The 26,525-nt window shown below is 63.7% G+C and overlaps 16 protein-coding genes across 16 annotated transcripts; 9 read left to right on the top strand and 7 right to left on the bottom strand.

The window, feature by feature from the left end:
• Positions 1-222: 222 nt before the first annotated feature.
• MRET_2284 (uncharacterized protein) lies at positions 223-1,887 on the top strand (the record flags this gene model as incomplete). Its single annotated transcript, XM_027628911.1, has 1 exon — positions 223-1,887. The coding sequence occupies one exon, from the start codon at positions 223-225 to the stop codon at positions 1,885-1,887; it is 1,665 nt and encodes a 554-aa protein (XP_027484619.1).
• Positions 1,888-1,942: 55 nt separating this feature from the next.
• On the top strand, positions 1,943-4,264 carry MRET_2283 (cleavage and polyadenylation specificity factor subunit 2; the record flags this gene model as incomplete). The annotated part of the gene is made up of 1 exon (XM_027628910.1): positions 1,943-4,264. The coding sequence occupies one exon, from the start codon at positions 1,943-1,945 to the stop codon at positions 4,262-4,264; it is 2,322 nt and encodes a 773-aa protein (XP_027484622.1).
• On the bottom strand, positions 4,265-5,161 carry MRET_2282 (large subunit ribosomal protein L3; the record flags this gene model as incomplete). Its single annotated transcript, XM_027628909.1, has 1 exon — positions 4,265-5,161. The coding sequence occupies one exon, from the start codon at positions 5,159-5,161 to the stop codon at positions 4,265-4,267; it is 897 nt and encodes a 298-aa protein (XP_027484623.1).
• A 130-nt stretch (positions 5,162-5,291) lies between these two features.
• On the top strand, positions 5,292-8,411 carry MRET_2281 (membrane associated protein; the record flags this gene model as incomplete). The annotated part of the gene is made up of 1 exon (XM_027628908.1): positions 5,292-8,411. One exon carries the CDS (start codon positions 5,292-5,294, stop codon positions 8,409-8,411), a length of 3,120 nt encoding a protein of 1,039 aa, XP_027484776.1.
• Positions 8,395-9,429, bottom strand: MRET_2280 (protein ATS1; the record flags this gene model as incomplete). The annotated part of the gene is made up of 1 exon (XM_027628907.1): positions 8,395-9,429. One exon carries the CDS (start codon positions 9,427-9,429, stop codon positions 8,395-8,397), a length of 1,035 nt encoding a protein of 344 aa, XP_027484408.1.
• Positions 9,430-9,446: 17 nt separating this feature from the next.
• On the bottom strand, positions 9,447-11,163 carry MRET_2279 (T-complex protein 1 subunit eta; the record flags this gene model as incomplete). The annotated part of the gene is made up of 2 exons (XM_027628906.1): positions 9,447-10,668; positions 10,694-11,163. 2 exons carry the CDS (start codon positions 11,161-11,163, stop codon positions 9,447-9,449), a joined length of 1,692 nt encoding a protein of 563 aa, XP_027484210.1.
• A 99-nt stretch (positions 11,164-11,262) lies between these two features.
• On the top strand, positions 11,263-12,033 carry MRET_2278 (mitochondrial serine protease; the record flags this gene model as incomplete). The annotated part of the gene is made up of 1 exon (XM_027628905.1): positions 11,263-12,033. One exon carries the CDS (start codon positions 11,263-11,265, stop codon positions 12,031-12,033), a length of 771 nt encoding a protein of 256 aa, XP_027484209.1.
• MRET_2277 (gamma-glutamyltranspeptidase/glutathione hydrolase) lies at positions 12,030-13,796 on the bottom strand (the record flags this gene model as incomplete). The annotated part of the gene is made up of 1 exon (XM_027628904.1): positions 12,030-13,796. One exon carries the CDS (start codon positions 13,794-13,796, stop codon positions 12,030-12,032), a length of 1,767 nt encoding a protein of 588 aa, XP_027484746.1.
• A 51-nt stretch (positions 13,797-13,847) lies between these two features.
• MRET_2276 (viral A-type inclusion protein repeat protein) lies at positions 13,848-15,077 on the bottom strand (the record flags this gene model as incomplete). Its single annotated transcript, XM_027628903.1, has 1 exon — positions 13,848-15,077. One exon carries the CDS (start codon positions 15,075-15,077, stop codon positions 13,848-13,850), a length of 1,230 nt encoding a protein of 409 aa, XP_027484207.1.
• Positions 15,078-15,212: 135 nt separating this feature from the next.
• Positions 15,213-16,169, top strand: MRET_2275 (nuclear GTP-binding protein; the record flags this gene model as incomplete). The annotated part of the gene is made up of 1 exon (XM_027628902.1): positions 15,213-16,169. One exon carries the CDS (start codon positions 15,213-15,215, stop codon positions 16,167-16,169), a length of 957 nt encoding a protein of 318 aa, XP_027484206.1.
• Positions 16,170-16,242: 73 nt separating this feature from the next.
• On the top strand, positions 16,243-17,481 carry MRET_2274 (nuclear GTP-binding protein; the record flags this gene model as incomplete). Its single annotated transcript, XM_027628901.1, has 1 exon — positions 16,243-17,481. The coding sequence occupies one exon, from the start codon at positions 16,243-16,245 to the stop codon at positions 17,479-17,481; it is 1,239 nt and encodes a 412-aa protein (XP_027484205.1).
• Positions 17,482-17,494: 13 nt separating this feature from the next.
• Positions 17,495-19,384, bottom strand: MRET_2273 (arginyl-tRNA synthetase; the record flags this gene model as incomplete). The annotated part of the gene is made up of 1 exon (XM_027628900.1): positions 17,495-19,384. The coding sequence occupies one exon, from the start codon at positions 19,382-19,384 to the stop codon at positions 17,495-17,497; it is 1,890 nt and encodes a 629-aa protein (XP_027484204.1).
• Positions 19,385-19,574: 190 nt separating this feature from the next.
• On the top strand, positions 19,575-21,389 carry MRET_2272 (uncharacterized protein; the record flags this gene model as incomplete). The annotated part of the gene is made up of 1 exon (XM_027628899.1): positions 19,575-21,389. One exon carries the CDS (start codon positions 19,575-19,577, stop codon positions 21,387-21,389), a length of 1,815 nt encoding a protein of 604 aa, XP_027484203.1.
• Positions 21,386-22,864, bottom strand: MRET_2271 (uncharacterized protein; the record flags this gene model as incomplete). The annotated part of the gene is made up of 1 exon (XM_027628898.1): positions 21,386-22,864. One exon carries the CDS (start codon positions 22,862-22,864, stop codon positions 21,386-21,388), a length of 1,479 nt encoding a protein of 492 aa, XP_027484202.1.
• A 134-nt stretch (positions 22,865-22,998) lies between these two features.
• On the top strand, positions 22,999-24,294 carry MRET_2270 (ADP-ribosylation factor-binding protein GGA; the record flags this gene model as incomplete). The annotated part of the gene is made up of 1 exon (XM_027628897.1): positions 22,999-24,294. One exon carries the CDS (start codon positions 22,999-23,001, stop codon positions 24,292-24,294), a length of 1,296 nt encoding a protein of 431 aa, XP_027484201.1.
• A 53-nt stretch (positions 24,295-24,347) lies between these two features.
• MRET_2269 (uncharacterized protein) lies at positions 24,348-26,525 on the top strand (the record flags this gene model as incomplete). The annotated part of the gene is made up of 1 exon (XM_027628896.1): positions 24,348-26,525. The coding sequence occupies one exon, from the start codon at positions 24,348-24,350 to the stop codon at positions 26,523-26,525; it is 2,178 nt and encodes a 725-aa protein (XP_027484128.1).

Genomic DNA, 26,525 nt, shown 5'->3' with positions numbered 1-26,525 from the left:
GATCTCGCGACGGCAGAGCGTCGCCGTCGTACGACGCCTGGCGCGCTCTCCTCTTTTTATGAGCTGTGCCAAAGGGAGCGGCGCCACGACGTGTGCTGGGGCCGATATCGACCACGCCCCCCGCCTCACCACCACGTGCACGAGCTGTTTCCTGCGGCTCGGCGGCTCACGGACGAACGTGCGTGGCGCATCCGGTTAGTGCCTGAGGAGCACTATGTGGTGATGACGACCACGACGGGTCGCGTGTGCACCGCGGATATGACGACCGGCGAGAGGCTGTGGGAGGTGGACGTGCTGCACAGATACCCTCATCTCGAGTGCGATCAGGGCTGGATGGTGTTTGATGACGGCGAGCCTGACGAGCTGGATGTGTGGCAGAGCGAGCGGCGCGGCGTGTATCGGCGGGCTGGCGCGATCCGCGCGGGTCATGCCATTCGGGCCTTTCGCCTCGTGGGTGCGCATGTGCTGGTAGCGACGCTCGATGATCTGCTCCTGGCATACGACGTGCGTTCGCTTGCGCAGACGCATCTCGTGCATCTCGGCGGCACGGAGCACGAGCATGGCAATGTCACGTACATTGATATGGACGACGACTTTTTCTACGTCGCCGGCGCGGGGCAGCTGTCTCTGACGGTGATTGGGCGCGCTTCGCAGCGCGTCGCCATGACGCTGCACGACTGGATCGCCGGCTATCCCCTTGCTTCGTTCGTGCCTGAGCTACTTCCGCAGCCATGTGGTGCGCCGCGCTTCCAGCTGCGCCAGATGCATGCGATCCGCTCGCCCATCGTCCTGGCATCCGCGTACCAGGCGTTTCGGCACGAGCCTGGTATCGAGATGAGGCAGTGGGACGCCGTGCATCCCGATGCGAGCACAGATACCCTCGTGGCGCTGTCGGACAGCGGCCTCCTGTTCATCCGCCACTACAAAGCGCATCTGCTGCGGGGCAGCGCCGCGCCGGAGCTCGTGTACTATGCGTTTCCTGAGCTTGTGCGGTGTGCCGAGGGCCGGCGCACGTCTCGTGTATTGGGCTCACGGCACCGCGATGGAGAGGGCCAGCTGTGTGTGCACGACGGCCGCGTTGTGGCTGTGAGTGGTCTCATGATGCTCGTCGATTTGTGTGTGCCGATGCCACTTACGCCGCGCCCATCGTTCACGCGTGTGCCGTCGACGGCTGACGAGGCGCCGTTTTCGGTGTACGTATGGTCCGACGTGTCTCGGGCGCTGGCTGGCTGCAGCTGTGTGCAAATGGACCACACGGGTATTTATGTGGCGCGCGAGCACGAGGAGCGTGGTGTGGTGGCGCTGTGCATGGATGCACCGACGCAGCTGCCTGCAGTGCGTGATGTGCCGATACCAGCGCTGGATCGGCTTCTTGCGAGGTACGACCACGACGAGCTGCTTGTGGCCGAGCCGTGGCTGTGGACGCACTGGCGGGCCTTTAGCGTGGGCGCGGACGAGGCGGCTATCGAGACGAGCTCGGTGGAAGATGCCGATACGGACATGGCCTCGGACGCGAGCTCCGAGACGAGCTCCGAGGCGGCCTCCGAGACCAGCTCTGGGGCAAGCTCCGAGACGAGCTCTGAGACGAGCTCTGAGACGGGTTCCGAGACGAGCTCCGAGGCGGCCTCCGAGACCAGCTCTGGGGCAAGCTCCGAGACGAGCTCCGAGACGGCTTCTGATTCGGGTTCCGAGACGGGTTCAGTGGCGAGTTCTGATTCGGGTTCCACGACCGACTCCGAGGCGAGCTACGTATCCGGTTCCTCGACCGCCTCCGAGACGGTCACCGAGACGGTCACCGAGACCGTCACGCACACCGGCACCGAGACCATCACCGAGACCGTCACGACCCGCGTCACCGTGACGCCCGCTCGACGCCGGCGTAGGTAGCATTACATAAGCTATACCGCCCTCCGTGTCGTCTTCCTGCCACTCGCCTCGTGGGATGCTGCAGTTTACGCCGCTGTCCGGGCCGTACGTCGGCACGCACGAGCGGCCCAAGGCCCTATCGTATCTCATCGAGGTCGATCAGAGCCGCATCCTCCTGGACTGCGGCGCGCCGGAGGATCTCTCGTTCGAGGCCGATGACCTGCCCTCGGCCCTCGAGCGCCTCGGACCGACGATCGACGCGGTGCTTCTCGTGCACGCCGACATGTCGCACATCGGCCTGTATGCGTACGCGTACGCACACTACGGACTGCGGTGCCCCGTGTACGCGACGCTGCCCGTCCAGACGATGGGCCGCCTCCAAATGCTCGAGACGGTCCATGCGTGGCGTCAAGAGGACACGCAGCGCTACGTCCCGACGGAGGCCGAGGTCGACGAGGCCTTCGACGCGATTCGCGCGCTGCGCTACATGCAGCCGACGCCGCTCGAGGGCCGCTGCGCGGGTCTCGTGCTCACCGCCTACCATGCCGGCCACTCGCTCGGTGGCACAGTATGGAAGCTGCGCTCGCCGTCCGTCGGCACGATCGTCATGGCGCTGGACTGGAACCACCACCGCGAGCGCCACCTCGATGCGACGGCGCTCCTCGCTGTCGGCACCGCCGCCGCGCCCCTCGCACACGCGATCGGCCGCCCTGACCTCCTGATCACCGACATGGAGCGCGGCCTCTACACCAATGCGCGCCGCAAGGACCGCGATGCGACGCTCCTCGACCATGTGCACCGCACCCTCACGAGCGGGCACTCCGTGCTCCTGCCTGTCGACGGCGCGCCGCGCCTGCTCGAGCTGCTCGTCCTCCTCGATCAGCACTGGGCCTTTGCGTACCAGCACCAGCGCTTTCCGATGTGCCTCGTGTCGCACACCGGCCAGGAAGTCGTCGAGCGTGCGCGCACGTTCATGGAGTGGATGTCGCGCGAGTGGGCGATCCAGTTCCTCGATGCGCCCTCGCGGCGCAAGGCGGCCGCGGCGCCGAAGTCGCCGCTCGACTTTTCGTGCCTGCGCTTCTACTCGTCCGTCGAAGCGTTGCGCGACGCGCTCCCAGCGTCGCAGCCGAAGCTCGTGCTCGCTACGCCGCCTGCTCTCTCGCATGGGCTGGCGCGCCAGCTGCTGCCCGAGTTCCTGAGCGACCCGGAGGCGATGGTCCTTCTTACCTCGCGGGGCGATCCGTCGAGTCTCGGGCGCACGCTGTGGGACCGCTGGAACGCGGCGCAGCCGGACGTCGAGGCATGGCACACCGGTCATGTCGGCGTGCCAGTGAGCGTCGGTGGCCACCTGGCGCTGGAGCTGCGCCGCCAAGTGCCGCTCGCGGGCGACGAGCTTCGTGCGTACATGGAGCGTGTGCCGGCGCCGGCGCCGCCTGTGCGCGCGATGCACCGCGGACGAGACGCGGACGAGGACGCGGACGAGTCGGACAGCTCGGACGACGACGTGGCGCCCGTCGTGTCGGACGACATGTCGTTCGACATTTTCCTCCGCGGTCAGCGACGGGATGCGATGCACTTCCGCCTGTTCCCGCACATTGAGCGCAAGCGCCGCATGGACGGCTACGGCGAGTGGATCGATACGTCGCGCTGGCTCGCGAAGCGCAAGCGACTCGAGGCCGAGCAGGAGGCGCAGCTCGATCCCACGCCGGCACCGGCGCCGGCGCCGGCGCCGGCCATGCCGATCCCGACCAAGTTGGTGAGCGACACGGTGCATGCAGACATGCGGTGCCGCCTGCTGTACATCGACATGCAGGGCCTGAGCGACGGACGCGCTCTGACGACGCTCGTGCCGCAGCTGCAGCCACGCCGCCTGATCCTCGTCAACGGCGATCCCGCCACGCACGCGGCGCTCGACACCAAGTTCCGCGGCACGCTGGGCGACGCGCTGTACATGCCGCCGGTCGGCTCGTGCGTCGCGCTCGGCGGCCTCGCGCACTCGTACACCGTGCGCCTCGGCGACGCCCTCATGAGCCATCTGCGCTGGCGGCCCATGCAGGACTACCAAATCGTGCATCTGCACGTCGCGCCGAACGAAGACGATACCCCGACGCTCGTGCCCGTGCAGGACGCGTCGACACTGCACGCCGCGCAGGCGCCATCCACCCTGTACGTCGGCGACCTGCGCCTCTCGGCCCTCAAAGCGTACCTCGCCCGGCAGCATCGCCTCCGCGCCGACTTTGCCGGCGAAGGCATGCTCGTGTGTGGCGACCGCGACGCGCGCAACGTGACCGTCACCAAGGACGGCGCCGGCCGCATCGTCGTCGACGGCACGCTCTCGCCCAACCTCGCGCGCGTGCGCCAGTCCATCTACCAACTCGTAGCGCAGGTCCATCAGTAACTACGCCTCTACCTCGACAATCGGCGGCAGCGTCGCTGCGAGCTCGCGCGTGCCCGCCGGGAACGGCAGACCCACCACGCCGTGTGGCAGGTACTGCGCGGGGCCCTTCGCCGGATCGAGCAGCTCGCCCGCCGGCGTCACGCCCTTGCGGTACAAAAAGTACGCCTGCTTCACGAGGCTTTTGAGCGCGTCACGCACCTCCACCACACCGCCGTTCGGCCCTGGCACGTGGCCTTGGACGAAGAGCAGCTCCTGCTCGACATCGACGCGCAGCACGCGCAGGTTCTGCACGGTGCGGTGCGTGCCGCCCATGCGGCCGGGCATCTTTTTGCCGGGCCACACGCGCCCGGGGTCCTGGTTGTTGCCGACCGAGCCCGGCGTGCGGTGCGCGAGCGACGCACCGTGGGACGCATTGCCACCCGCAAAGTTGTGCCGCTTCATCACACCCGCAAAGCCCTTGCCGCGCGTCACGGCGCGCACATCCACGTCCTGCCCCGGCACAAAGTGCGCGGCCGACAAGTGCGTGCCCACCGGCAGCAGCGCATCGCGCGTCACACGAAACTCCTTGATCGCGCGCTTGGGGCCCAGCCCCGCCCGTGCGAGGTGGCCACGCACAGGCGCCGTCACCGTGTGCGCCCGAGCGTCCGTCGCCGCCACCTGCATCGCGATGTACGGCGCCTCGTCCGGCGAGGGCGCGGGTCGCTCAATATGCATGGAAATCTGATTCGCATCGACCAGCAGCACCGTCACCGGTACACGCTCGCCATCGGGCAGAAACATACTCGTCATGCCCTTCTTCCGCGTCAGCAGACCTACGCGTCGAGAGTGCGGCGTCCACTCGCGCGCGCCCGCCGCCGTCGACAGCGCTCGCACGGCGCCCCGGATCGCTGTCCACATCACGCTGAGGCGAAGAAAGCGGCGGCGCTCGCCCCCCAGCGTCTTTGTCACGTCACGTGATCAGGTAGCGAGGCGGGCGGCCTGCGTGGCATCATCGGCCGAGGCCACCGCGCCTCTTTTTCTTCGCGTCATGAGCCGCCGCGCTGCGCTGGACGCACCGCGTATGCGCCGATCCAGGTCGGACACGTACCGGAGCTCCGCCGTGGCAGACGAGCCGCCGTCGGACGAGCGCAGGCGCCGCCGACTCCGTCTGCCGCGTCTGTCCTCCCCGCTCCGGCGACGAAACACGCCCACCGGTCTGGCGAGCGCGCGACGCGTGCGGTCGGACCGATCGACTGACGCGCCTGACGAAAGCTGGTCTTCGTCCCTGGGCGTCGCGGATGCGTCGTGGCATGCATCGACGCCATCTGAGCCCATCTCGCAGCGCCGCGTCGTACGTGCGCCCTCCAGTCCGGCGTCCTATACCATGATGGGCTCCTCGCCGCCCGCGTCGCCGCCTTCCGCGTCGCCGCCTGCCTCGCCTTCCGCGTCGCCTCACGCTTCGCGTCGCGCGTTCGGTCGCCGCCGCGTCGCGCGCCAGGCCCAGGAGCCCGTGTCGGCTGGCGAGGCGGTGCGCGTCCCCGCCACGCCCACGATGCACGACGAGCGCGCGTCCTCTCCGACGCTGGGCCGCACACCGCCTCGCCAGCCGACACCGCCGGCGCAGCTCACGGTCCCTGAGCCAGATCGAGGCATGTCGTCGTCGTCGAGCGTCCAGACGGAGCTCTCTCACACGGCTGCGTCCCAGGAGGAAGAAGACGTGTTTGACGACGCGGTCAGCATGATCCAAAGCGTGCGCGCCTCATGGGCGCCTCAAGTCGACGAGCGCGAGCGTGCATCGGCGGAGCATCGGCACCGCGAGAGGCTCGTCGCCTACCAAAAGCGCCAGTCGATGCGCATCGAGGCGGAGCGCGAGCTGCTTGAGCGCCACTTGCGCCTCGGTCATGAAGATGCGCGGCGCGAGGCCGCGCGCAAGGCCGAGCTCCTCGCGGCGGAAATGGCGCGCGAGCAGCAGGAGCTGATGCGCCTCTTGGAGCACGAAGTGCAGCGAGCGCAGCAGCGGCGCGCCGAGCAGCAGGCCCGCGAGGCGCAAGCGACTCGCGATGCCCAGGCGCAAGCGGAAGCCGAGGAGCGCCGGCGTCACGACGAAGCGCGGCGCCGCGACGAGGACGAGCGCCAACGCCGCGAAGCGCGCGATCGGCGCGCCCAGCAGGAGCATGCGCGCATCGAAGAGCAGCTGCGTCGTCAGCGCCAAGAAGCCGCGCGCCGTGCCGACGAAGCCGCGCGGCAAGAGCGACGGGCGCGCGAGGAAGCTGCGCGGCGCGCTCGTGAAGAGCAAGAGGCGCTGCGTGCGTCGATGCGCCACAAGTCGATGGACGAGATTCTCCAAGCGCGTGTCACAGCCTATGAAGCCCGCCTCGGCACGCATCCGACGCGATCGCCTATCGAGGAGCGCGCCCGCCAACGCGCCCAGCGCGAGGCGGACGACGAAGATCGCGCGGCGCGTGTGCACGCGCGTCGGCACGAGGCACGACGGCAGGATGATGATGATGACGACGCATCCGTAGCCGAGACGGAGCGCTCCGCCGTATCGCGCGCCTCGGACGCGTCGCAGCTGACGGCCGTCATGAGCCAGCTGCACATTGTCTCGCGGCAGCAGCCGCCGGCCGTCAAGGGCATCCTCTCGCGGCACAGCGCAGCGCTCACAGCCCAGCCGGCACTGCGCTTCCACGAGACGCGCGCGCCGTCGTCCGAGCTGCGCGGCGTGCCGCATCCCGATCTCGCGTGGCTCACGTACCTGATCCAGCACCGCCTGCCGCAGCCGCTGGAGCATGCACCGGCGCGAACGCCGCGCCAGGCGCTCGGCGCCTGGATCCGCCAGTCGATGGCGTCCGTCGCGACGTTCGAGACCGCCGAGCCGTCCGCCGGCTTCGCGGCCCTCGGCACCGCGCGTGCGGATGCGCCGCAGGCCGTGGCGTCGTTCCTCGCGCTGTGGGAGCACGCGCCAGTCGTGCACCGCATCCTGGCGTCGCTCGACCTGCGCGACGTGCGCGTACTGTACGACGTGGCCAGGCCACTCCGCTACATGATCGCGCGGCCCGATGTGCACGAGCGTCTCCTGTGCCGCTTCCTCGGGCCCGCCGGCTACGTTCCGTGGCCCGACTTGGACGACCCGCTCCCGCTCACGCTGCTCGACTGCGAGGCGTTCCACATGTACATGTACACGGAGATGGAGCTGCCCGTCGCGAGTCACGCGTACCTGACCGACATGCACCGCCTCGACCGGCGCATCCCGCGCCTGGCGCGCAGCACCGCACGCGCGTACAGCCGCGTGCTGGCGCGCATCCGCCTGCAGCCGCAGGGCGTGCCGGACGTGCCGGCGTCGTGGACGATCCGCGGCCCGGATGGCACGCCGCACGACGTCGGCATGTCGAGTCCGTTTGTGCCCGGCTACGTGTCGACGTTCCGTGCGTGGGTGCCGTGCACGGATGATGATGGCGACGACGACGACGCGTGGGGCGCCGAGATCCGGCGCATGGAGCGCGAGCTGTTCCTCGCCGGCATGTGGCGCTTCCTGCAGCGCGGCGACGTCGTCGTGAATGCGACGAACGCACATCGATTCCTCTTCCATGGCGACGCATTCGCGCCGCTCGACACGCGATTCGACGCCGCAGGCCACCTGCCGCCGTTCATCAACGCGCTCCTCTTCCCGACGACGTACTACGACTGGATCCTGCCGCCGACCGACACACCCACGCTGTTCCTCGACGTGCTCCCGTGGCGCGCCGACATCATCTCGTCCCTGCACCTCACCCGCGATCACGTCGAGGTCGTGCGGCCGCACGGCCCCGTGTACCGCGTCGCCAAGTGGCTGTACCGCGCCGCCTTCACGATCAACGTGCCGCCCGAGTCGATCGCCGCCTCCGGCTTCATCGAGAGCGCTCACGACGCCCATGCCAGCTGGAACGGCCGCATCGTCCTCGAGACCGAGGGCACCACCGAGCATGTGTGCGAGCTTTTGCGGCGCCTCGTGTCGCCCGCCGACGCGCCCGACCTGCTCGCGCTCCTGCTCGACTCGGTCGTGCAGGGCACGAACCACGCCGTCGGCTTGCCGCCCCCGCCGCCCGCCGACACCCTGCCGACATACCCATGGCGCCTCGATCGGCGCCGCAGCCAGCCCGGCTGCCACTGGATCACGCCCGTAGCTTGACCCACGTCGTCCCATACCCCGTCCACACGCCCTCCGCGTCGCGCGCCAGCACACTCGGCGCGCCTACCGCCGCCGCCGCACCGCCGCCCCCGACGTTGCCATGCTCGTTCCAGCCCCATCCATACACGCATCCGTCGCGCAGCATCGCGCTGTGCTCACTCCCACTCGACAGCTGCACCGCACCGCGGCACGGCACACCCGGCCCAACGCCCTGGCCATGCTGCTGCGCTCCATACACCTCGATCACGTCGTCCCCCCACAGCAGCGTCGTGTGCCAATTGCACGCCGGGATCCAGCGGCCCGCCCGCCCGCCGCGCGGCACATCCAGCTGGCCACGCCGATTCGAGCCGTACGCCACCAGCTCCGTCTCGCCCCGCGCATAAACGCCCATCACCGTGTGGTGCATACCCAGCGCCAGCGAGCTCGTATGCGGCGCCGGCCACGCATGCACCACGACCGGCGTGTACCACACCAACGGCGGCGTCGGCGGCACATGTCGCAGCTCGCCATGCCGCGCCTGGCCCCACCCATACACCACATGCCGTCCGCCCTCGTCCACGGCCACAGCACAGTGCCGCACGCCACCCACGATCGCACGCACACACACACCCCGCGGCAGCTGCACACGGTGCCACGCCCCCGGCGGCGCGTCCCGGCCAGCACCCCACTGGCCATACGCATTCGACGCACCCAGCGCCCACACCTCGTCGCGCACCACCACATACAAGCAGTCCCACGTAGCCGCGACGTCCACCACGCCCTTCGCCTCCTCCAACCTCCGGAACGCCGTCGTCACCGGCGCCTCCCACGGCGGGCGGCCACTCAGCCACACCGCCGTCTGCGTCGCATCCCGGCACAGCACCGCCGTGCACGTCGCCATGCACGCCACACGCACCACCTGCCATCCAGAAGGCGGAAACGCAGCACCCGCCTCCGTCACACACCGCGTCAGCGACGCCCGATCCCTCGTGTGCCCGACACCCAACTGCCCCTCACTATTCGAGCCTACCGCCCACATGTGGAGTGTAGTAGCTATCAACGACGCGGCAGGCCTCGGCCGCCGCTCCGCAACGCACGCTGCGCGGTGCCCGGCGGCATCGGTGGACCGCCGCCAGCCGGCTCGTTCGGCTGCGCACGGATCGTCTCGTCAATGCTCAGGATCAGTCGCGCAGCCTCGGCAGAGCTCGAGAGCGCATTGATCTTGATCAGCGCCGGCTCCCACACAAACTGCTCCATGTTGTTCGACACACCCTCCGACGCAATGTCAATGCCGTCCCATACATGGCCGTTCGCATGCTGCATGCGCAGCTGGTTCAGCAGATCCGTCGCGTCAAAGCCCGCATTGTCCGCCAGCTGCCGCGGGACAATTTCGAGCGCCTTGGCGTACGCCGACAGGATCATCTGCTGCTTGCCCTGGATCGTCCGCGCATGAGCCCGCAGCATCTTCGACAGCTCCATCTCAATCGCACCACCGCCCGCCACGACATCATGGTTCTGGATCGCACGCTTCACAATCATAATCGCATCGTGGAAACTGCGCTCAATCTCCGCCATCATCTGCTCCGCCCCACCCCGCAAAATCACCGTCGCACTCTTCGCACCCTCACACTCGGTAAACAGGTTGAAGCGCTCTCCACCCACCTGGCACTCTTCAAACAGGCCACACGTGCCCAGATGGCGCGCCGGGTCCAGGTCCGACACCGTCGACTGGATCGAGCCGCCCACCGCCTGCACGACCCGCTGCAAATCATCCGCCGGCACACGTCCCGCACAAAAGATATCCCGGTCAGCAAAGTACTGCGTCGCCAAGTCGCCAATCGGCAGCTTCGACAGCACCACCTTCGCACCCGTCTGCACGATCGCCTCGAGCTTGCGGTAGATAATCGACCACTCCGCATCGACAATCGCCTGGTACTCCGACACCTGCTGCACACGCACTTCCGCATTGTCCTTCTCCGCCTTCAGCTCCAATTCCACATTCAGGCACAGCACCTTCGGGTGCACAAACTTTTTCGGCTGCTGCTCAAAGCCCGCGTACGAAAACGTCTTTTTGAACGCCACACCCCGAATCAACATCGAGTCTTGCATAGCGCCACCAGGCACCTTTTTGATCCCGATCAACTTGTGGTTGAGATCTTCACGGTCCAGCGACAAGATCGCATCCACAGCCATCTGCGCAAAAAAGGGACGCTGCGACACAATCAGCTTGGACGACATGGCCGTGCCGGCACACTTGAGCAACAGTCCATAAAACTCCCTGCTGTTAGCCACTCGACACGTACGACTCATTCGTCTTGTCAATGCGCACGGCGAGCTGACGCACATGCTCTATGCACAGCTGCGACGCAGCTACAATACCGCGAGCTACCACGTACGGGCTCACGCCATCCTCAATAAACGGCCGGCACTGCTTGAGAATCTCGCCCGTCAGCAGCACGACCGACGTCGTGCCATCACCAACCTCGGCATCCTGCGCGCGCGCGATATCCACCAGCGTACGAGCAGCCGGATGCACAATGTCCAGCAGCTTGAGAATGGTCGCACCGTCATTCGAGATCGTCGCCTCGCCACGCTCATTCACGATCATCTTGTCCATACCCCGCGGACCTAGCGTCGACGCCACACACGACACCACCGAAAGACATGCACCAATATTCGACAGCAGCTGTCCCTTGCCCTGCGACGTATCCGTGCCCTCCTTGAGCAGGATCACAGGCGGCTGCATCATGCCAAGTCGCCCACTCTGCATCATCCTGGCGACAAGGAAAGAAGAGGCCACGCGTCCCACGCACCACCCACGAACGCACGTGATACGTACAGGTGGAGGCCATTACGACGCTTCGTCGACACCATGACGTGGCTCGTGGGACTGCGTTCGCTCCTGCGTGCGCCATGTAGAGGGCTGCGTACCATGCGCTCTACGCCAGAAAGAGCGCACGGCAACATAAAGCGCCGCAGAAAGGCCTCATCCCTGCCGCCTGAATCTGTCATTCTCGGCCTCCTTGGCGTGAACACCGCCGTGTTCGGCGCGTGGATGTACGCTCGCGATCGGGCGCAGCACGGTGACGTGCATCCGTATGCCTTCATGATGCGGCACTTTACAAGCGGAGAGCCACAACTACTTGCCGGCCGGTGGTGGACGCTCCTCACGTCGTGCTTTAGTCACCAGGACACGATGCACTGGGGCGTCAATATGCTCACCTTTGCTCTCACGGCGCCGGCGATCGTGCCCATCATCGGTGCACCTAGCCTCGTGAGCTTGTATGTGGGCGCAGGCCTTGCATCGTCATTCACCAGTATTGTGTGGCCCTACATCGTCGACCCTATCGTGCACGGCGAACGCTCGTCCCTGGCGCGGCGGCGCTATACATACTCTCAGGGCGCCAGTGGCTCCGTGTACGCCATCTTGTCTGCTTTTACGATGATGCGTCCCTCGAGCACCATCTACCTGTTCTTTGCGATCCCAATACCGGCCTGGGCTTGTATCGGTGGCCTGTTTGCTTGGGAATGGTACAACGCCCACTTTCCCTCCCCCCGGAGTCACACGGACTCCGTCGGGCATGTCGGCGGCTTGTTGGCCGGTGTGTTGTATGCTCGCATGTGGCGTGGCCGTCTGTTCTAGATCGCAGCTCCTCGCGCCTCATACTGCCGCCGCTCGGACGCCGCATGCCACAAACCGGCGTGTGTGTGCTGAATCGCCTGCGCATTCGACAAGCCCGGGGCCGTGTACGCCGCGCGGTGTCCTTTGGCTGTGAGCGCACGAACCGTCGCATTGTCGAACCCTGGCGTCTGAGCGCCAGGATACTCAAACACGGTCACCGGCGGCAGCAGCTGATCGTGCCACCGGGGACGGGCAATCACATCGTCCATGGACACTTGGCCGTGGTGCGAGAGGTACGCATACGCCGTGAGGATGTTGGCCGTGATGATGCGCGAACCGCCCGACGACCCAACGATCAGCTCGAGCGCGCCCGTATGCCGGTTCTCGACCATGATCGGCGACATGGACGAGAGCGGTCGCTTGCCCGGCACAATAAAGTTGGCATGCGACGGCACGTACCCAAACTGATTTGAGCGGTCCGGCGAGGAAAAGTCGTCCATGTCGTTGTTCATGAGGATGCCATCGGGCGTGAGCACAGTACTGCCCCAAATGCCATTGATGGTCGTCGTAGCCGCAATGGCCATGCCGTCCTGATCGACGACATTCATGTGCGACGTGCCGCGATCCGACACGATATCCAGTTGCAGCGGATCATATTCTTCGACGGGATGCACGTAGGCATCACGAATGCTCCGGAAGCGCGTCTCGGCATTCTCAGCCGACACCATTCGGTTCTCCATGTCCGTCACATTCGACACAAAGGCCGGATCACCGAACCGCGTACGTTCGCCATACGCGTACTTGGTCGCCTCAATGAGGCGGTGCGTGTGCAGCGCATCGTGCGGATCGTACGGCATATCGGGAAAGTGCTCCATCGTTTTCAAAGCAGAGAGCACCACGCTGCCCGAGCTGGGCATGCTCGTAGCCCAAATGCGATACGCGTTGCGGTACGTGATGGACCGAGCCATGCGGACCATCACGCGATACGACCGCAGATCGTCCATCGTCATGATGCCGCCGGCCGCTTGGACCGCTTTGACCATCCGCTCAGCGATCGGTCCCGCATACATCGCATCAGGCCCGTGCCGCGCTATCGCTTCGTAGGTCCGTGCCAAGTCCGGCAGTCGGATCACCTCGCCCGTCTGGACAAGGCGTCCGTGAGGGCAGTAGATGCGCCCGAGTGCAGAATCCTCGCAGATAGGGCCCTCGAACAGCAGCAATCTGTCATACAGCTGCGACGGCACGCGGAATCCGCGGCGCGTGATCGTCACAACCGGTGCGAGAATCTCGTGCCATGGCAGACGACCATACAACTTGTGCAGCTGCTCCCAGCCACGCACCTCGCCAGGCACAGCCGCGGCCAGCCCGCCAAAGATGGACGCATTCGCAGGCATACCCACGAAAACGTCCCGATGCGCTTGAGCCGGGGCCGTTTCGCGGTAGTCGAGCATGATCGGGTCGTTTCCATGCGTCTTGACGAGCGCAAAGCCACCGCCACCGATGCCCGAGTGGAACAAGTCGATCGCACCGACGCAGCTTGCTACGCCGATCACCGCGTCCGCTGCGGAGCCGCCCTTGTCGAGGAGGTAGACACCCACATTGGAGCACACGTCCAGCTCACAGGACACAGCGCCACGTGCTCCGTCTGTGCCGTAGTACGGCTCGTAGCCCTGGGAACGTGCGCGCATGTACACAGGCACATCGCTCTCAGCCCACGTACGCAAGCCGAACCACATGCGGCACAGGCCGACACCTGCCCATACCAACGCCACCAGCAGCCACATAGGGACCACAAACTCCCGCGGTGTGTGTATCTACGATGTGGAGAAAAAACGCTAGGAGGTGGCTTGACCCTCGGCAATATACGCACGGAGGGACGAAATCATGGTCTGACTCGCTTGCTCTGCTTCACGAGACTCGAATAGCTGTGCATGCACTTGCGCAAGCTCTTGTTGTACAGCGCGTAGCTCCTTCTGTGTTTTTTCGTGCTCGACGCGCATCTCTTCCATCGACAAGTCGGCGCCTGACGCCTCGTCACCCGGCCCTTTTCGTGAGAAGCCCAGCGAGGAGCGCAGAAGCGAAGATGGGAAAAAGCCAGCGATGGCGGGCGTCGTAGTAGATACAGTATCGTCGCCATGCTGCGAGCTAACGTCATCAGTAGCGGGCTCGTCAGGTCGCATCGGCGGCGAAAACTGCTCTTGCGATGGCTGCGACGGCGACACGAGCCGCAAGTCACGAAGGCCCGAGCGGTCCGTCTCTGAATCAGCGTCACTTCGCCCGCTCAGTGAGCTGAGAATGTGTCCTGATCGCCGTCGATCGGCGCCGTCGTCGTCGGATCGTTGTGACGAAGACCGCATGCTCTGAAGCCGCATGATCGCTCGGCGACTTTCTTCATTCGTGTACCGCAAATTGCGCACACAGTCCTCAGCACTATCCGCGCGGTTCTTCTCCTCCTCAAGGCGCGCCTCCAGCTGCTCGCGCTCCTGCTCCCAGTGCCTGTCGTCAGTGTCCTGCCGCACAGACGCATCGAGCTGCCTGGACAACTTGTCCACTTGCTCGTCTCGCTCTGATACCTGCGTCCGAAGTTGCGCCAGGTCTTGCTGCACAGACGCCAGCTCGACGTTGGCTGCATAAGACGCCTTGACCTGAGCCTCGAGCTCAGCTAGCTGCTCGTCCCGCTGCGCAATAACGAGCTGTAGTTCGTCTCTCTCTGCGGTCGACTGTCTCTTGAGCTGCTCAATGGTATCGTCGCGTTCCTGGAGCTCGGTCTTGAGCCGAGTCACGGCCTCTTCACACTCTGATAGTCTCGTTGTAAGGTTCGATACGTCTTCCTCCGTCGTCGATGCAGCGACATGCTGTAGCGGTAGCTCGTCCTCGTCTCTATTCGTATCGTCTGTCACGCGCTCATCACTCAGGGCCGCGGTGGAATGCACCTCCGTTTCTAATGACGACGGCGGCTCAAGGTTCTTTTCTTGTTCCTTGTTGTTTTTGCCGCGTTTTTGATTTCGACGCGACGGACGCGCTCCATTGATGGGCGGTGGCGGCGGTCGTGACGATGCCGCCATGCTCTTTGTGCAGAAACGACTCGTAGACGCATTGGTCGTGCACCTTATGCTAGGACTGCGTCAGGACATCACGTGCATGTGGAGATGAGGCGCAAAAAAAGGGCGGCCGACGCGATTTTTTTCCTCGCTCTCAGCATGGCCGTTCAAAAGAACCATGAGCGGACCGGCATCAAGAGCGTCAAAGGAGAAAACTTCTACCGCGATGCTAAAGCGGCCAAGCGCGTGAAACTTCTCTCGAAAGATAGCCCTGCCACCAAGGCTACGCGTGATCGCCGTGGCAACATCGTCCAAGCGGCCGACTTCCAAAGCTCAGAGGCCAAGCCAGGCCGTGTCCAGCCCGATCGTCGGTGGTTCGGAAATACACGTGTGATCGGTCAGGATGCCCTCGACCATTTCCGCACGGCCCTGGGTGCCAAGGTCAATGATCCATACAGTGTGGTGCTGCGACGCAATAAGTTGCCCATGAGTCTGATTCAGGAGCCATCGCGTGGCAAGGCGCCCTCTCTCACGGAAGTTGAGCCCTTCGACAAGACATTTGGACCTGGCGCCCAGCGCAAGAGGCCGCGTCTAGATATGGGCATGAGCTCGTTTGAGGACTTGGCGCAGACGTCTCAGGCCATGGGCGAACAGGAGGATGAGAAGGTCGCATCGATCGAGGCCAGGGCGAAGGGCGACGGCCTCGTCCCAGCCGATCGCGAGATCCCTCTTGGATCGTCCGACATGGACCACATTGCCCACCCCGATGAGCTGTACTCCATCCCTGTACAGCGCGGTCGTTCCGAAGCCGTCTATACCAAGGGCCAGTCGCGGCGAATCTGGGCTGAGCTGTACAAAGTGATTGATAGCTCGGACGTGATTCTGCATGTGCTCGATGCACGCGATCCTATGGGAACGCGGTGCCGCAACGTCGAGAAACACATCCGCGAAGAAACGCCCCACAAGCATCTAGTATATATCCTCAACAAGGTCGATTTGGTTCCTACATGGGTCACGGTACGTATAACTCCCCTCTCCTCCCCTTTCCCCACATTCAAGTCAAGGGTTGTGCCGTTTGCTCTGTGGCGCATACACTGTTACGAATGTGGAAGATGAACGGTGCCTAGTGTGCGGACTTCATCGTGGCAACGCCACCCCTCCCAAGTCCTCTCCCGCCATTGAGGGCCGGATGTGGGAAGGACGTCCTAGGCGCTGGCGTCGCGGGTCTGTGGTATGCTTTGGGATTGAGCACGGCACGGATCCACAGACGAACAGTCTCTCGCTCCCCTATTTTATGAGCCATACTAACATTCAGGCGCGATGGATCAAAATCCTGTCGAAAGAGTTCCCGACGCTGGCGTTCCATGCGTCGATCAACCACAGCTTTGGTAAGGGTAGTCTTATCCAGCTATTGCGTCAATTCAGTGTGCTGCACTCGGACAAGAAGCAGATCAGCGTCGGGTTTGTTGGCTACCCGAATGTCGGCAAAAGCTCCATCATCAATACGCTCAAGAAAAAGAAGGTGTGCAATGTGGCGCCTATTCCGGGCGAGACCAAAGTGTGGCAGTACATCACGCTGATGCGCCGTATCTACCTGATTGACTGTCCGGGCATTGTGCCGGTCAGTGCGCATGACTCGGAGACAGGCACGGTCCTCAAGGGTGTGGTGCGTGTAGAAAACTTGGAGTCACCCAGTGAGCATATTGCCACGGTGCTGAGTCGTGTCAAGCCCGAGTACATCAAGCGCACGTACAACCTCGAGTCGTGGCGCAATGCTGATGACTTTTTGGCGCAGCTGTCGGCGCGTATGGGCAAGTTGCTCCGTGGTGGCGAGCCCGATCTCGATACGAGCGCCAAGATGGTGCTCAATGACTGGATTCGAGGCAAGATTCCCTTCTTTGTGCCGCCACCCATGCCGCCCAAGCGCGATGATGAGCCGGTGGGCGAGAAGCGCGTGCGGGGTGTGGATCAGCCGATTGCCAAGATCCCTGTGCTGAGCAAGTTCACGGAAGAAGACGTGCATGGCGGTGTGCCGGAAGACTTTGAGCGCGACGACGATCCTGAGCCGGAGGAAGAAGATGTCCTGGATGACGAGGACGAGGAGCCTGACGAGGACGAGGAAGACGACGAGTCTAGCGACGATTTGGACGATCTCGCGTGGGAAGATGTCTTTGATCAAAAGGCACAGCCCGCACCGGATGTATCAGAGGACGAGGCACCGCGGCCCAAGGAGAAGCGCATGACGACCAACAAGCGCAAGGCCGAGAACTATTACACGCATGCCAATGTCAAGAACCGCAACCGGCAGAAGCAGGCCGCTATGAGCGAGCTGCATGCCCAGAGCCGGCACCGAGACCGCGGCAGCCGCGTGGGTGCGAACAAGAAGGCGAGTCGCACGTCGAATCCCAAGCTGCAAAAGCGCAAGTAGTTTTGTATTATATCTACATACGCTCGAGAGGCGTGATAGTCAGGAGACGCAGGGCGCTGCCGAGCACGTCCTTGGCACAGCGGTACAGCCACAGACGCACCAAGGCATCGTCGCGTTCCTGGCCCTTGACGATCAGCTTTTCCCAGGCCGAGCTGATGGCGTGCGTCAGCTTGAAGCAGAACGTCACGATCGTCGAGGCCTGGTGGTCCCGGCTCGCGACACGCACCACGTCCGGCCACTGAGCGAGCAGCCACACAATCTCGAGGGCCTCGGGCGTGTTGAGGCGCTCGGTATGCATCGCGTCGAGATCGAGCTCCTCGCGCGGCAGCACCAAGCCGTCCTCGGCATTCATGCGCTCCATCGAGCACAGACGCACATGATTGTACTGCAGGTACGGACCCGTATCGCCCTCGAACGAGAACATGCGCTTCCAGTCGAACGTGTAGTTGTTGATCCGCTTGCCTGTCATGTCCTGGATCTTGATGGCCGTCATACCGACAATGTCGGCCGTCTGCTCGGGGTTCTCGAGCTGGGCATACTTGACTTCGTTCTGGCGCATCACATCGTGCATGTGCTCCTTCGTCTCGTCCAGGATACGGTCCAGGAACACGACGGTGCCCTTCCGTGTGGACATGCCCTGCACCATACCAAAGTTGACGTGCAGCAGCGCATCCGCCTCCTTTTGCGCCCATGGGTAGCCCAGCAGCTCGAGCATCTTGAAGAACTGCGCACAGTGCAGGTCCTGCTGCGAGGCAATCACATAGATCATCTTGTCAAAGTGGTACTGCTCGTGCCGCGCGACTGCCTCAGGAATGTCGCGCGTCAGGTACAGCGGCGTGCCGTCCTTGCGCTCAATGACGGCCTTTTCCAGCTTGTACTTGCTCAAGTCGGCCAGCAGCGCCCCGTTCTCTTCCCGCGACACAAAGTCTTTCGTACGCAGCTGAGCGAGCGTGTCCTGGATCTGCTTCTTGTCGACCTTCGCCTCGCCGCGATACTCGTCAAAGTGCACGTTCAGACGCGCGTACGTCTCCTTGTACTTCTCAATCGACAGCGAGCGGAAACGCTCCCACTCCACGAGATTCTCCTGCACACCGTCTTCCATCCCTTTGAAGAACTCGCGCGCCTCTTCGTGGATCTGCTCGCCCTTGCCGCCCTCTTCGGACGCAAGCTTGTTGATCTCGACGTACACATCGAACAGGTGCTGCACAGGGTCCGCCTTCAGCTTCTCCTCGTCGCCAAAGCGACGCCAGCCGAGCGCCAGCAGACCAAATTGCTTGCCCCAGTCACCCAGGTAGTTCAGGCGCTTCACGTCCCAGCCATTGGCCTCGTACAGATTCGCCAAGAACGCACCGATGATCGTGCTACGCAGATGACCAGCGTGGAAGGGCTTCGCGATATTCGGCGACGAGAACTCTATCAAGCACGTCTTGCCCTTGCCCGCATAGTTCGAGCCGTACGACGGCTGCTTCTGGCCGTCGGCATCGAGCGCTGCACCCTCGCCGTGCGTCAGCGCATGCACGGTCGAGAGCGTCAGATGAAGAAGCGTGTTCAGGTTCACATGGTACAGCACCGCGGGGCCCTGCTTCGACACGCGTTCGACGTATGCGTTCGCCTGGAACTCGTCCAGCACCTTGGCCTGCAGCTCATCCACCTTCGTCGGCAGACGGAAACGAGGCAGCACAACCTTGTAGTCGCACTCCTTGCCGCCCGTCGCCACTGCCAAAAACGTGTCCTTGAGCGACGTACCGAGCGTCTTGGACAGCTGGTCCGCAATGGCCAGGCGGAACGCATCCTGCGGCGCACGCGCTGGATCCGTGCCCTCCAGCTCAGGCAGCTTGGGCAGGCGCTGGAACAGCGGCACGCCCTGGAACTCGTGCTTCGATGGAATGGGGGGACGACTCATTACGTAGTGCAGAGACCGAAGACCGACCACTCGACGTAGGTACCGAGTTGCAATCCACACTTTTTTCTGGGACAGAGGAAAAGCCTCGCGCGCCGAACGGCTGGCTCAGCATGTGCATCACGTGATGCAACACGCCCTGCGACGCGTCGCTCGTTCCTCGGCGTGGGTCGTCGAGCCACGATCGGCAGCGATGGCGTCGCGGAAAATTGGGCGCCTGCCTGCGCTCAGCCACACGGCACGCACGCCGAAACGCAGCGAGGACGAGCGCTCCCTCCGTCTTGCATGGGACGTGTCGCTCGGTGAGTCGCCCATCACGGCTGGAGGGCTGGGCTCCCTTGCCATGCCGACCGACGCGGTACCGTCCCCTCCTCGCGACCATGAAGACGACAGTGAGGACGACCAGGACTTTGAACCGGATGATGAGCAAGATATAGAGGAAGACGACGAAGAGGCTGAGGCTGCCTCGTCGACGCCCCCGCCCGGCGAAGACGCTGGGCCCCCGAGCCGGCGTCAGCCTTCGCCCGTACGCACGCCAGCCTACGAGCAGGCCGCCGGCTACTATGAGACGATCGACTTTGATAAGATCACAGACCCTTTCACAGATACTCGTCGTGCGTTTATGCGGGGCCAAACCACAGCGCCCCCCAAGCCGCGCACGCCCATGTCGCCAGCGCTTGGTCGGGCGCCGCCGACCTCGTCGTCCCCGACCAAAGTATCGCCACAAAAACGCTCGCCGAGTCCCTTGGCATCCAGACAAGGCATGGAGCGCGTCTCGCAAAGCCCTTTCCGCGTCGCGCCTCCCAAGGCCCCGTCGCCGGTGAAGCAGGCGGCTGCGTCCCCCGTCCAGGCAGCCCCACCCGCGCCGCGGCCCATGAGGGCGTCTCCCGTCCAGGCAGGTTCGCCGGCTCCGCTGCCTCGCAGGGCTTCACTAGCGAAAGCATCGCCCGTATCATCCCATCCCAAGGTGTCCTCGTCGCTTGCGACATCCTCGCCGGCTGTACCTTCTCGTCCACGACCTGCCCCACGTACGTCTATACCCAGCTCTCTACGTACGACGCCCGCCGTGCCGTCTCGCTCGAATCGGCTCTTGACAGAAGAGCTGCTCAAATGGAAAGATCGATGCGCGCAGCTCGAAGACGAAGTGGACGCTCTCCAGTACCGCCTGGAGCATGTGCGGGAAGATGCCATGGGCTCTTCGACAGAGCATGACGCCCTCGTACAGCAGCTGGACGAGGTGCGTCGCGGTCGCGAAAACGACCGAAAGGCTATGCGTCAGCGTGTGCGTGTGCTGGAATCGCACATGGCCGACACCAAGACCGAGTACGATAGTCGGTACTGGCGCCTGCTCATCAGCTCTCCCGACGTATCAAGCGATGCCAGCAGTTCCGTGCAGGTCCAGCTCGTCGTGCAGCAAAATCAAGTCACCCGGCTCCAGGCGGAACTCGTCGAGCAGCGGCGCCAAGCTCAGCTGGCTCGCGAGCACACATCCTTCTTGCTCGGGCTGTACAAGTGGCGCGGCACACAGCTCGCCCAGGCTCAGACACTAGAGGCAGGTCGTTTATCCGAGCACATCGCACACCTCGAGCATCAGCTCGAGCACGAACGTGCAGCGCGACTAGCGGCAGAAGAACAGGTGCAACAGCGCTCCGCTTGGACTGCGCCGCCCGTGGCACCGCCGGCCGCCCCACCTGCAGCGTTATCGCCCGTACTGCCGCCATCGCCCGCGTTTCCTGTCGACGCAGCAGCGCCCACGCCATCCCCACCAGAACTGCAACCGGGTATGACGCCCATGCTCCGACGCACGGCCGTCTCAGCGGCGGATTTGGACGTCGAAGGCACGCCCATGCTCGGCACACGCACGACAGACGAGACGCGTCCCCCCGTGCGAAAAAAGAAGCGCAAGTTGCTCGGCGCCAGCTCGAATCTCTTCCAGCTTCACGAATCCGCGACACTCTCGCCAGGCTTGGACGTGCCGTCTGATCTGCCGTCATTACCGTTACCTTAATCCGTAGCATGTACATCTACATCTAGAAAGAGTGCCACGCGGTGCGCTGGCCCATGCCTAGGGCGCCGCCGAAACTTTTTGTAGTCGCAGGTCAAAGTCGAACCTCGCGACATAGGCTCAACATGCACTGGCATGAGCGATGGACGCTCTATGCACCGCATCGGCGAGGACGGCGGTGCCGCATCTTGGTGCGTGGCTGGCGATGCGTCTAGCAGACGTCGGTACTTGGCACTCGGTGGATCACTCGATACACCGAGAATCTCATCCAACAGGACGGAACGCCGCGCATGGGGCCTCCGTGCCGGGCGCTCAACGGACACGGGAGGATGAACAGGTGGCTCACTGGAACGCTGTACAGATTCAGGAGCGCCGCACGCCGAACCATCCGTCGCGCTCATACCGTGCTCGTCGTCTTGCCAGCTCGTGACGTCCTCTGTGAGTGGGGTATCGTCCACTGGCGGCACCATGTCCCTCCATGAACGGACGTCGAGAATGCCCTGCGTAATGGCCGAAAGGCCCTGGGGAAGGAAGGGCAGGCGCAGCGTACGACACGCCTCTTCTACCAGGGGCATGTCATCAGCCACCACAAACACATCCGACGCCGGCTGATACTGGGCCAGGACGCGGCGTACATCGATCACATCGGCCATAGGCTCCTGGGACACGTCATGGATATGCACCGTCGCACCAGCCGCTTCGGCCAGCTCGGCCATGTCAGAATAGCGCCGCGTTGCGTGAGAGATCCACATGCTCAACTGCAGACCCGCATAAAGATGACGTCGCGCGGCGCACACGGTCCATTGCGATGACATGACACGCGATTCCGGGGCCAACGATGGATCACACGACGGCACAAAGTCGGCAGGATCAGGCATCTTCCAGACAGACGCATGCGCTGCATCAAAAACGGCCTGTACAAAAGCCTCAGACACGATCGGCACGCCACGTACCAGCGCCAAAACTTGCGTCTTGTTGGGCCGCGCAAAAGGCACGACGAGATGCGTGGCTTCGCATAGAGTAGGCACGATATGCACGCCGACACGAGCAGCAACACGTATCATATCGTCTTTATGCAAGTGCGATGGACAGCACAAAATGACAGGGAGCCATCGCACGTCGGCATACACGCCTGATACCAAACAGATCCGCGACGCATCGCCCAACTCCACCGGCGTCTCGGGCCGTATGCGCTGCTCGACGCGGTTCCTGCCACGAAATCCCTCTACCAGTGATCCAGACTTGCTGTTCATTTGCATGGTCCACGTGAGATCCGCACGCTTTCGCGTGCATGGCACGTCAGACGGCGCTACAGCGCCGACACGTAGTGTGCCGGCCAAACGGCTGATCCGCGCGATCGGCACATGCAAGTCGACGGCGTCCAATTTGCGTCCGACCTTGTATGTACGCTCACTATGCAGCACTCGCGCACTCACAGGGGCCTGCTCACCGTCATAGTGGGTGTAGAGCAGCCACATACCCCGACGCGTCATCCTGGCACGCACGTCCCTTGAGGAGCCTGCGTCTTTGGCATCACGTGACTCTCTACCAGGGTCGACGTGGAGAGGGAAAGGAGCCGGCAGCGGTTGAGCTCTGACGACGGCGGTGTGAGATGTACAGGCCGTCACGGGCGGTCACACCTGCCTCGTCGCGGTACGCAGCCGAATATGGCCTGCCTACGTGGCGTCCTACGCAGATTCAATCGTACATTGATCGGTGCTGCGACACGGCGATGGAGCAGTTGAACCTGCCGCTGGCGTTGGAGCTGGCCGACTACATTAACACGAAGCGGGCCAACACGGCACGCGAAGCTGCGTTTGAGATTGTGCAGCGCATCAACGCTCGTGTGCCGCATGTGGGCATCCTTGCGCTCGATCTGCTCGACATCCTTGTAAAGAACTGCGGCTTTCTGATGCATTTGCAGATTGCGACCAAAGAGTTTCTGAACGAGCTGGTGCGCCGATTCCCAGAACGACCTCCGATGCACCCAGGGCCTGTAATGACGCGAATCCTCGAGATGATTCACGAGTGGCGGCAGACGATTTGTGTCACGAGCAAGCACAAAGAAGATCTCGTGCACATCCGCGACATGCACCGTCTCTTGATGTACAAGGGCTACCGCTTCCCCAAGGTCGACGCGCGCTCAGCCTCTGTACTGAGCTCGACGCAGCCGCTGCAGTCTCCAGAGGAGCTGGAGGAGGAGACGCGCCTTGCTCAGAGCGCCAAGCTGCAGGAGTACATTCGTCGCGGCACGCCACGCGATCTGCATCAGGCGCAGGAACTCATGAAAATTCTGTCGGGCGCCGAGCCGGAGAGGGACCATGTACAGACACGCCAGATTGTCAGGGAGATGGACAAGATCGAGTCGCGCGTCAAGCTCCTAGGCGATATGCTCGATCAGGCCAACCCAGCCGACAAATTTGTGTCGGGCGACGCCTACGACCAAGTTGCCTCGAGCCTGCAAAGCATTCAGCCGCGCTTGCAGCGCTGGATTGAGCAGGCTGATGATAGCGAAGAGTCGCAGCACCTGACGCGCTTTCTCGAGGTGAACGACGCGATCCATCAAGTCTTGCAGCGTTACGAGGCCGTCGCAACCGGCCGGCAACCGGCCGCTGCAGGGTCCTCGCTCATCTCTCTCGAGGATGATGACGTCGCACAGGTGCCTCCCGCGTCCCAGCCACAGTCGCTTCTCGACGAATTTGCGTCGTTGGACATGTCCCAACCACCCAAGCCCGTTGCGGCGCCGACCGCCGCCCCCTCGTCCAGCGAGAAAAAGACCACGAGCTCCGACGTATTCGACCTACTCGGCGAACTCGACGAACATGCCCATCCCCCTCCCCCACCAACGTCGTCTCGTCCCTCGCCAGCCGCCCACGATCCGATGGCCGGGGTGGATTTGCTCTCATAGACGCCACGTGAAACTCCACACAGCAGCCCTCTTTTTTCCTTCGCCACACACGCATGCTTCGGTGGGCAGTTCGGCGATGCTTGTCGACGGGCCGGGCCGCCTATGCGCGGTACCCTCGACGGCATCAGCGCCCGATGCAGGTACGCGAAGCTGAGCTTCGACGTGATATCGCGCAACTGGAGCGTCAGCTGCAGGACACGGATAAACGAGCGCAGGTTGAGCAGCTGACGCGTCACTTGCCACCCCTGGATGAGGCGACGCTCGATGCCATTTACCAGGATCTTTTATCGTCGCCGCCCAGTGAGCTCAGTATTCCACCGCCCTCGCCCAAAGTGTCGCTGGCTCAACTCACCGCCGAGCTGGGTCTGCCGCCGATACCTGCGGATGCTTCCGCCGATACCCCCGCGGTCGCCGACGCACGGCGCACACAGCGCGCGCAGCTCCTGGCGTGCCTCAGTGACCGATCCAACATACCCGCGCCTGCTTGGACGGCACTCGCGATACAAAGCGCGCGCGACTGCGATACAGAGCATGTTCAGCAGGCGCTCTCGTTGGCCGCCCGAGACGGCGTGCCGGTAGCGCCTCTCTTCCAAAAGGTGATGGATGTGTATGCGAGCGCGGGGCACGTCCATGCTGTGCTCGAGCTGAGTGCAGCGATGGAGGCACATGGCATCGCGCCTAGTGCCGCGTCAAAGCACACAGTCGTCAAGGCCTATGTGCAGATGAATCAAGTCTCTGACGCCGTGCAGTACCTCGCCCTATGGGAGCGCAGCGAGCCGGCGCCCATGTCTGCTTACACACTCACGATCGAGCATGTCCTCAAGCACCCGGTGCGAGACATCCACCCGATCGCATGGTCGCTGTTCTATCACATGCGCTACGCAGCGCATCCCGTCCCTGATGCTGTTTTGTACGCAATGATGATCCGTGCGTGTGCGGCGGGTGTGCCCCAGCCAAATACCATGCCTTTACGCCGCAAACGCACGATGGAGGCGGATGCAGAGCGGGCTCTCGACCTGTTCCGCGAGATGACCGTTCATCACGGCGTGCGGCCCAACAAGGAAGTGTACGACAGTCTCATCCTTACGTGTGCGCGCCGAAAAGACCACTATGCCGGTGCGCTGCGTCTGCTTCATGAGCTCGTCGAGGGCGATCACACGCGGCTGTGGCCCGATGCTTATACGTACAATGCCGTGCTCCAGGGCAGCGCACGGCATGGCGACCTTACCACAGCTCGGTGGATCCTGGCAGACATGGTGCGCAGTGTCATGGCTGATGCGCACCGGCTGCGCAGACCGAACGAGGATACATTAGCGCATGTATTCTGGACGTATGCCGTGTACCAGCCGCCCATCGATCGGCACCAGTTGTCGTCGATCGAAGCGACACAGTCGAGTGACGCCGAGGGACACGTCGCTGAGGCTGCGCCCTCGCCCACCTTTACGCATGCGCTGCCACAGACATCCAGTGACGTTTTGGCAGAAGTGCGTGCCCTCATGGCTCGCATTCTGGCGGACCAGGGCCATGACGAGACAGCGGCGCATCCACTATCGTCGGTGCGTGTATCGCCACGCCTCTTGCATGCGTATCTTGCCGTCCTGACGCACCACTTGCCGCCAGAACGCCGCCTTCACGCCCTGGTCCACGAAGTCGAGCACGGTGTCTTTGCGCAATCACACGTGCAGGCCAACGGGCACACGCTGGCGATGCTGTTAGGCGAGTGCGCCGTGTCGCGTGATCGCGCACTCGCCGACGACGTTGCGCGCCGCACATGGGCACAGTGGACGGATATGGAGCGTGCCTATGCACACACACCCCAACGGCGCCATCAAGGCATCGATGCGAAGCTCGTGTCTCGTATGTGGGCTCTGATGATCCGGCATCATGCCAAGAGCTTCCGTATCGACGAAGGCCTCGAGCTCGTGCGCCGCTTCCTTGAAATGTACCCTCCATCCAAGCGAATCTCACGGCGCGAAGAGCTGGTCGACGCGTCTTTGCCACCGATCGATTGGACGCCGACGGTCCCTCCCCCTTCCATGGTGCGCCTTTTGCACGCACTGCCGCCCAGTCGTGCAGAGGCTGACGCGACATACGCGCCTCTCGCGCCCCTGCGACCAAAACTGCTATTCCGCGATTTAGAGCTCCTGCATCACCGATGCGTCGCGGTTCAGCACGTCCCAGGCCTCAACTTGATCACGCGCACCGATCGCGAGTACCGTAGAGAGTGGTAG

This window comes from Malassezia restricta, chromosome III, assembly GCF_003290485.1.
Source record: "Malassezia restricta chromosome III, complete sequence".
NCBI classification, from domain to species: Eukaryota; Fungi; Basidiomycota; class Malasseziomycetes; order Malasseziales; family Malasseziaceae; genus Malassezia; species Malassezia restricta.
This window is presented reverse-complemented; position numbering and strand designations above follow the sequence as displayed.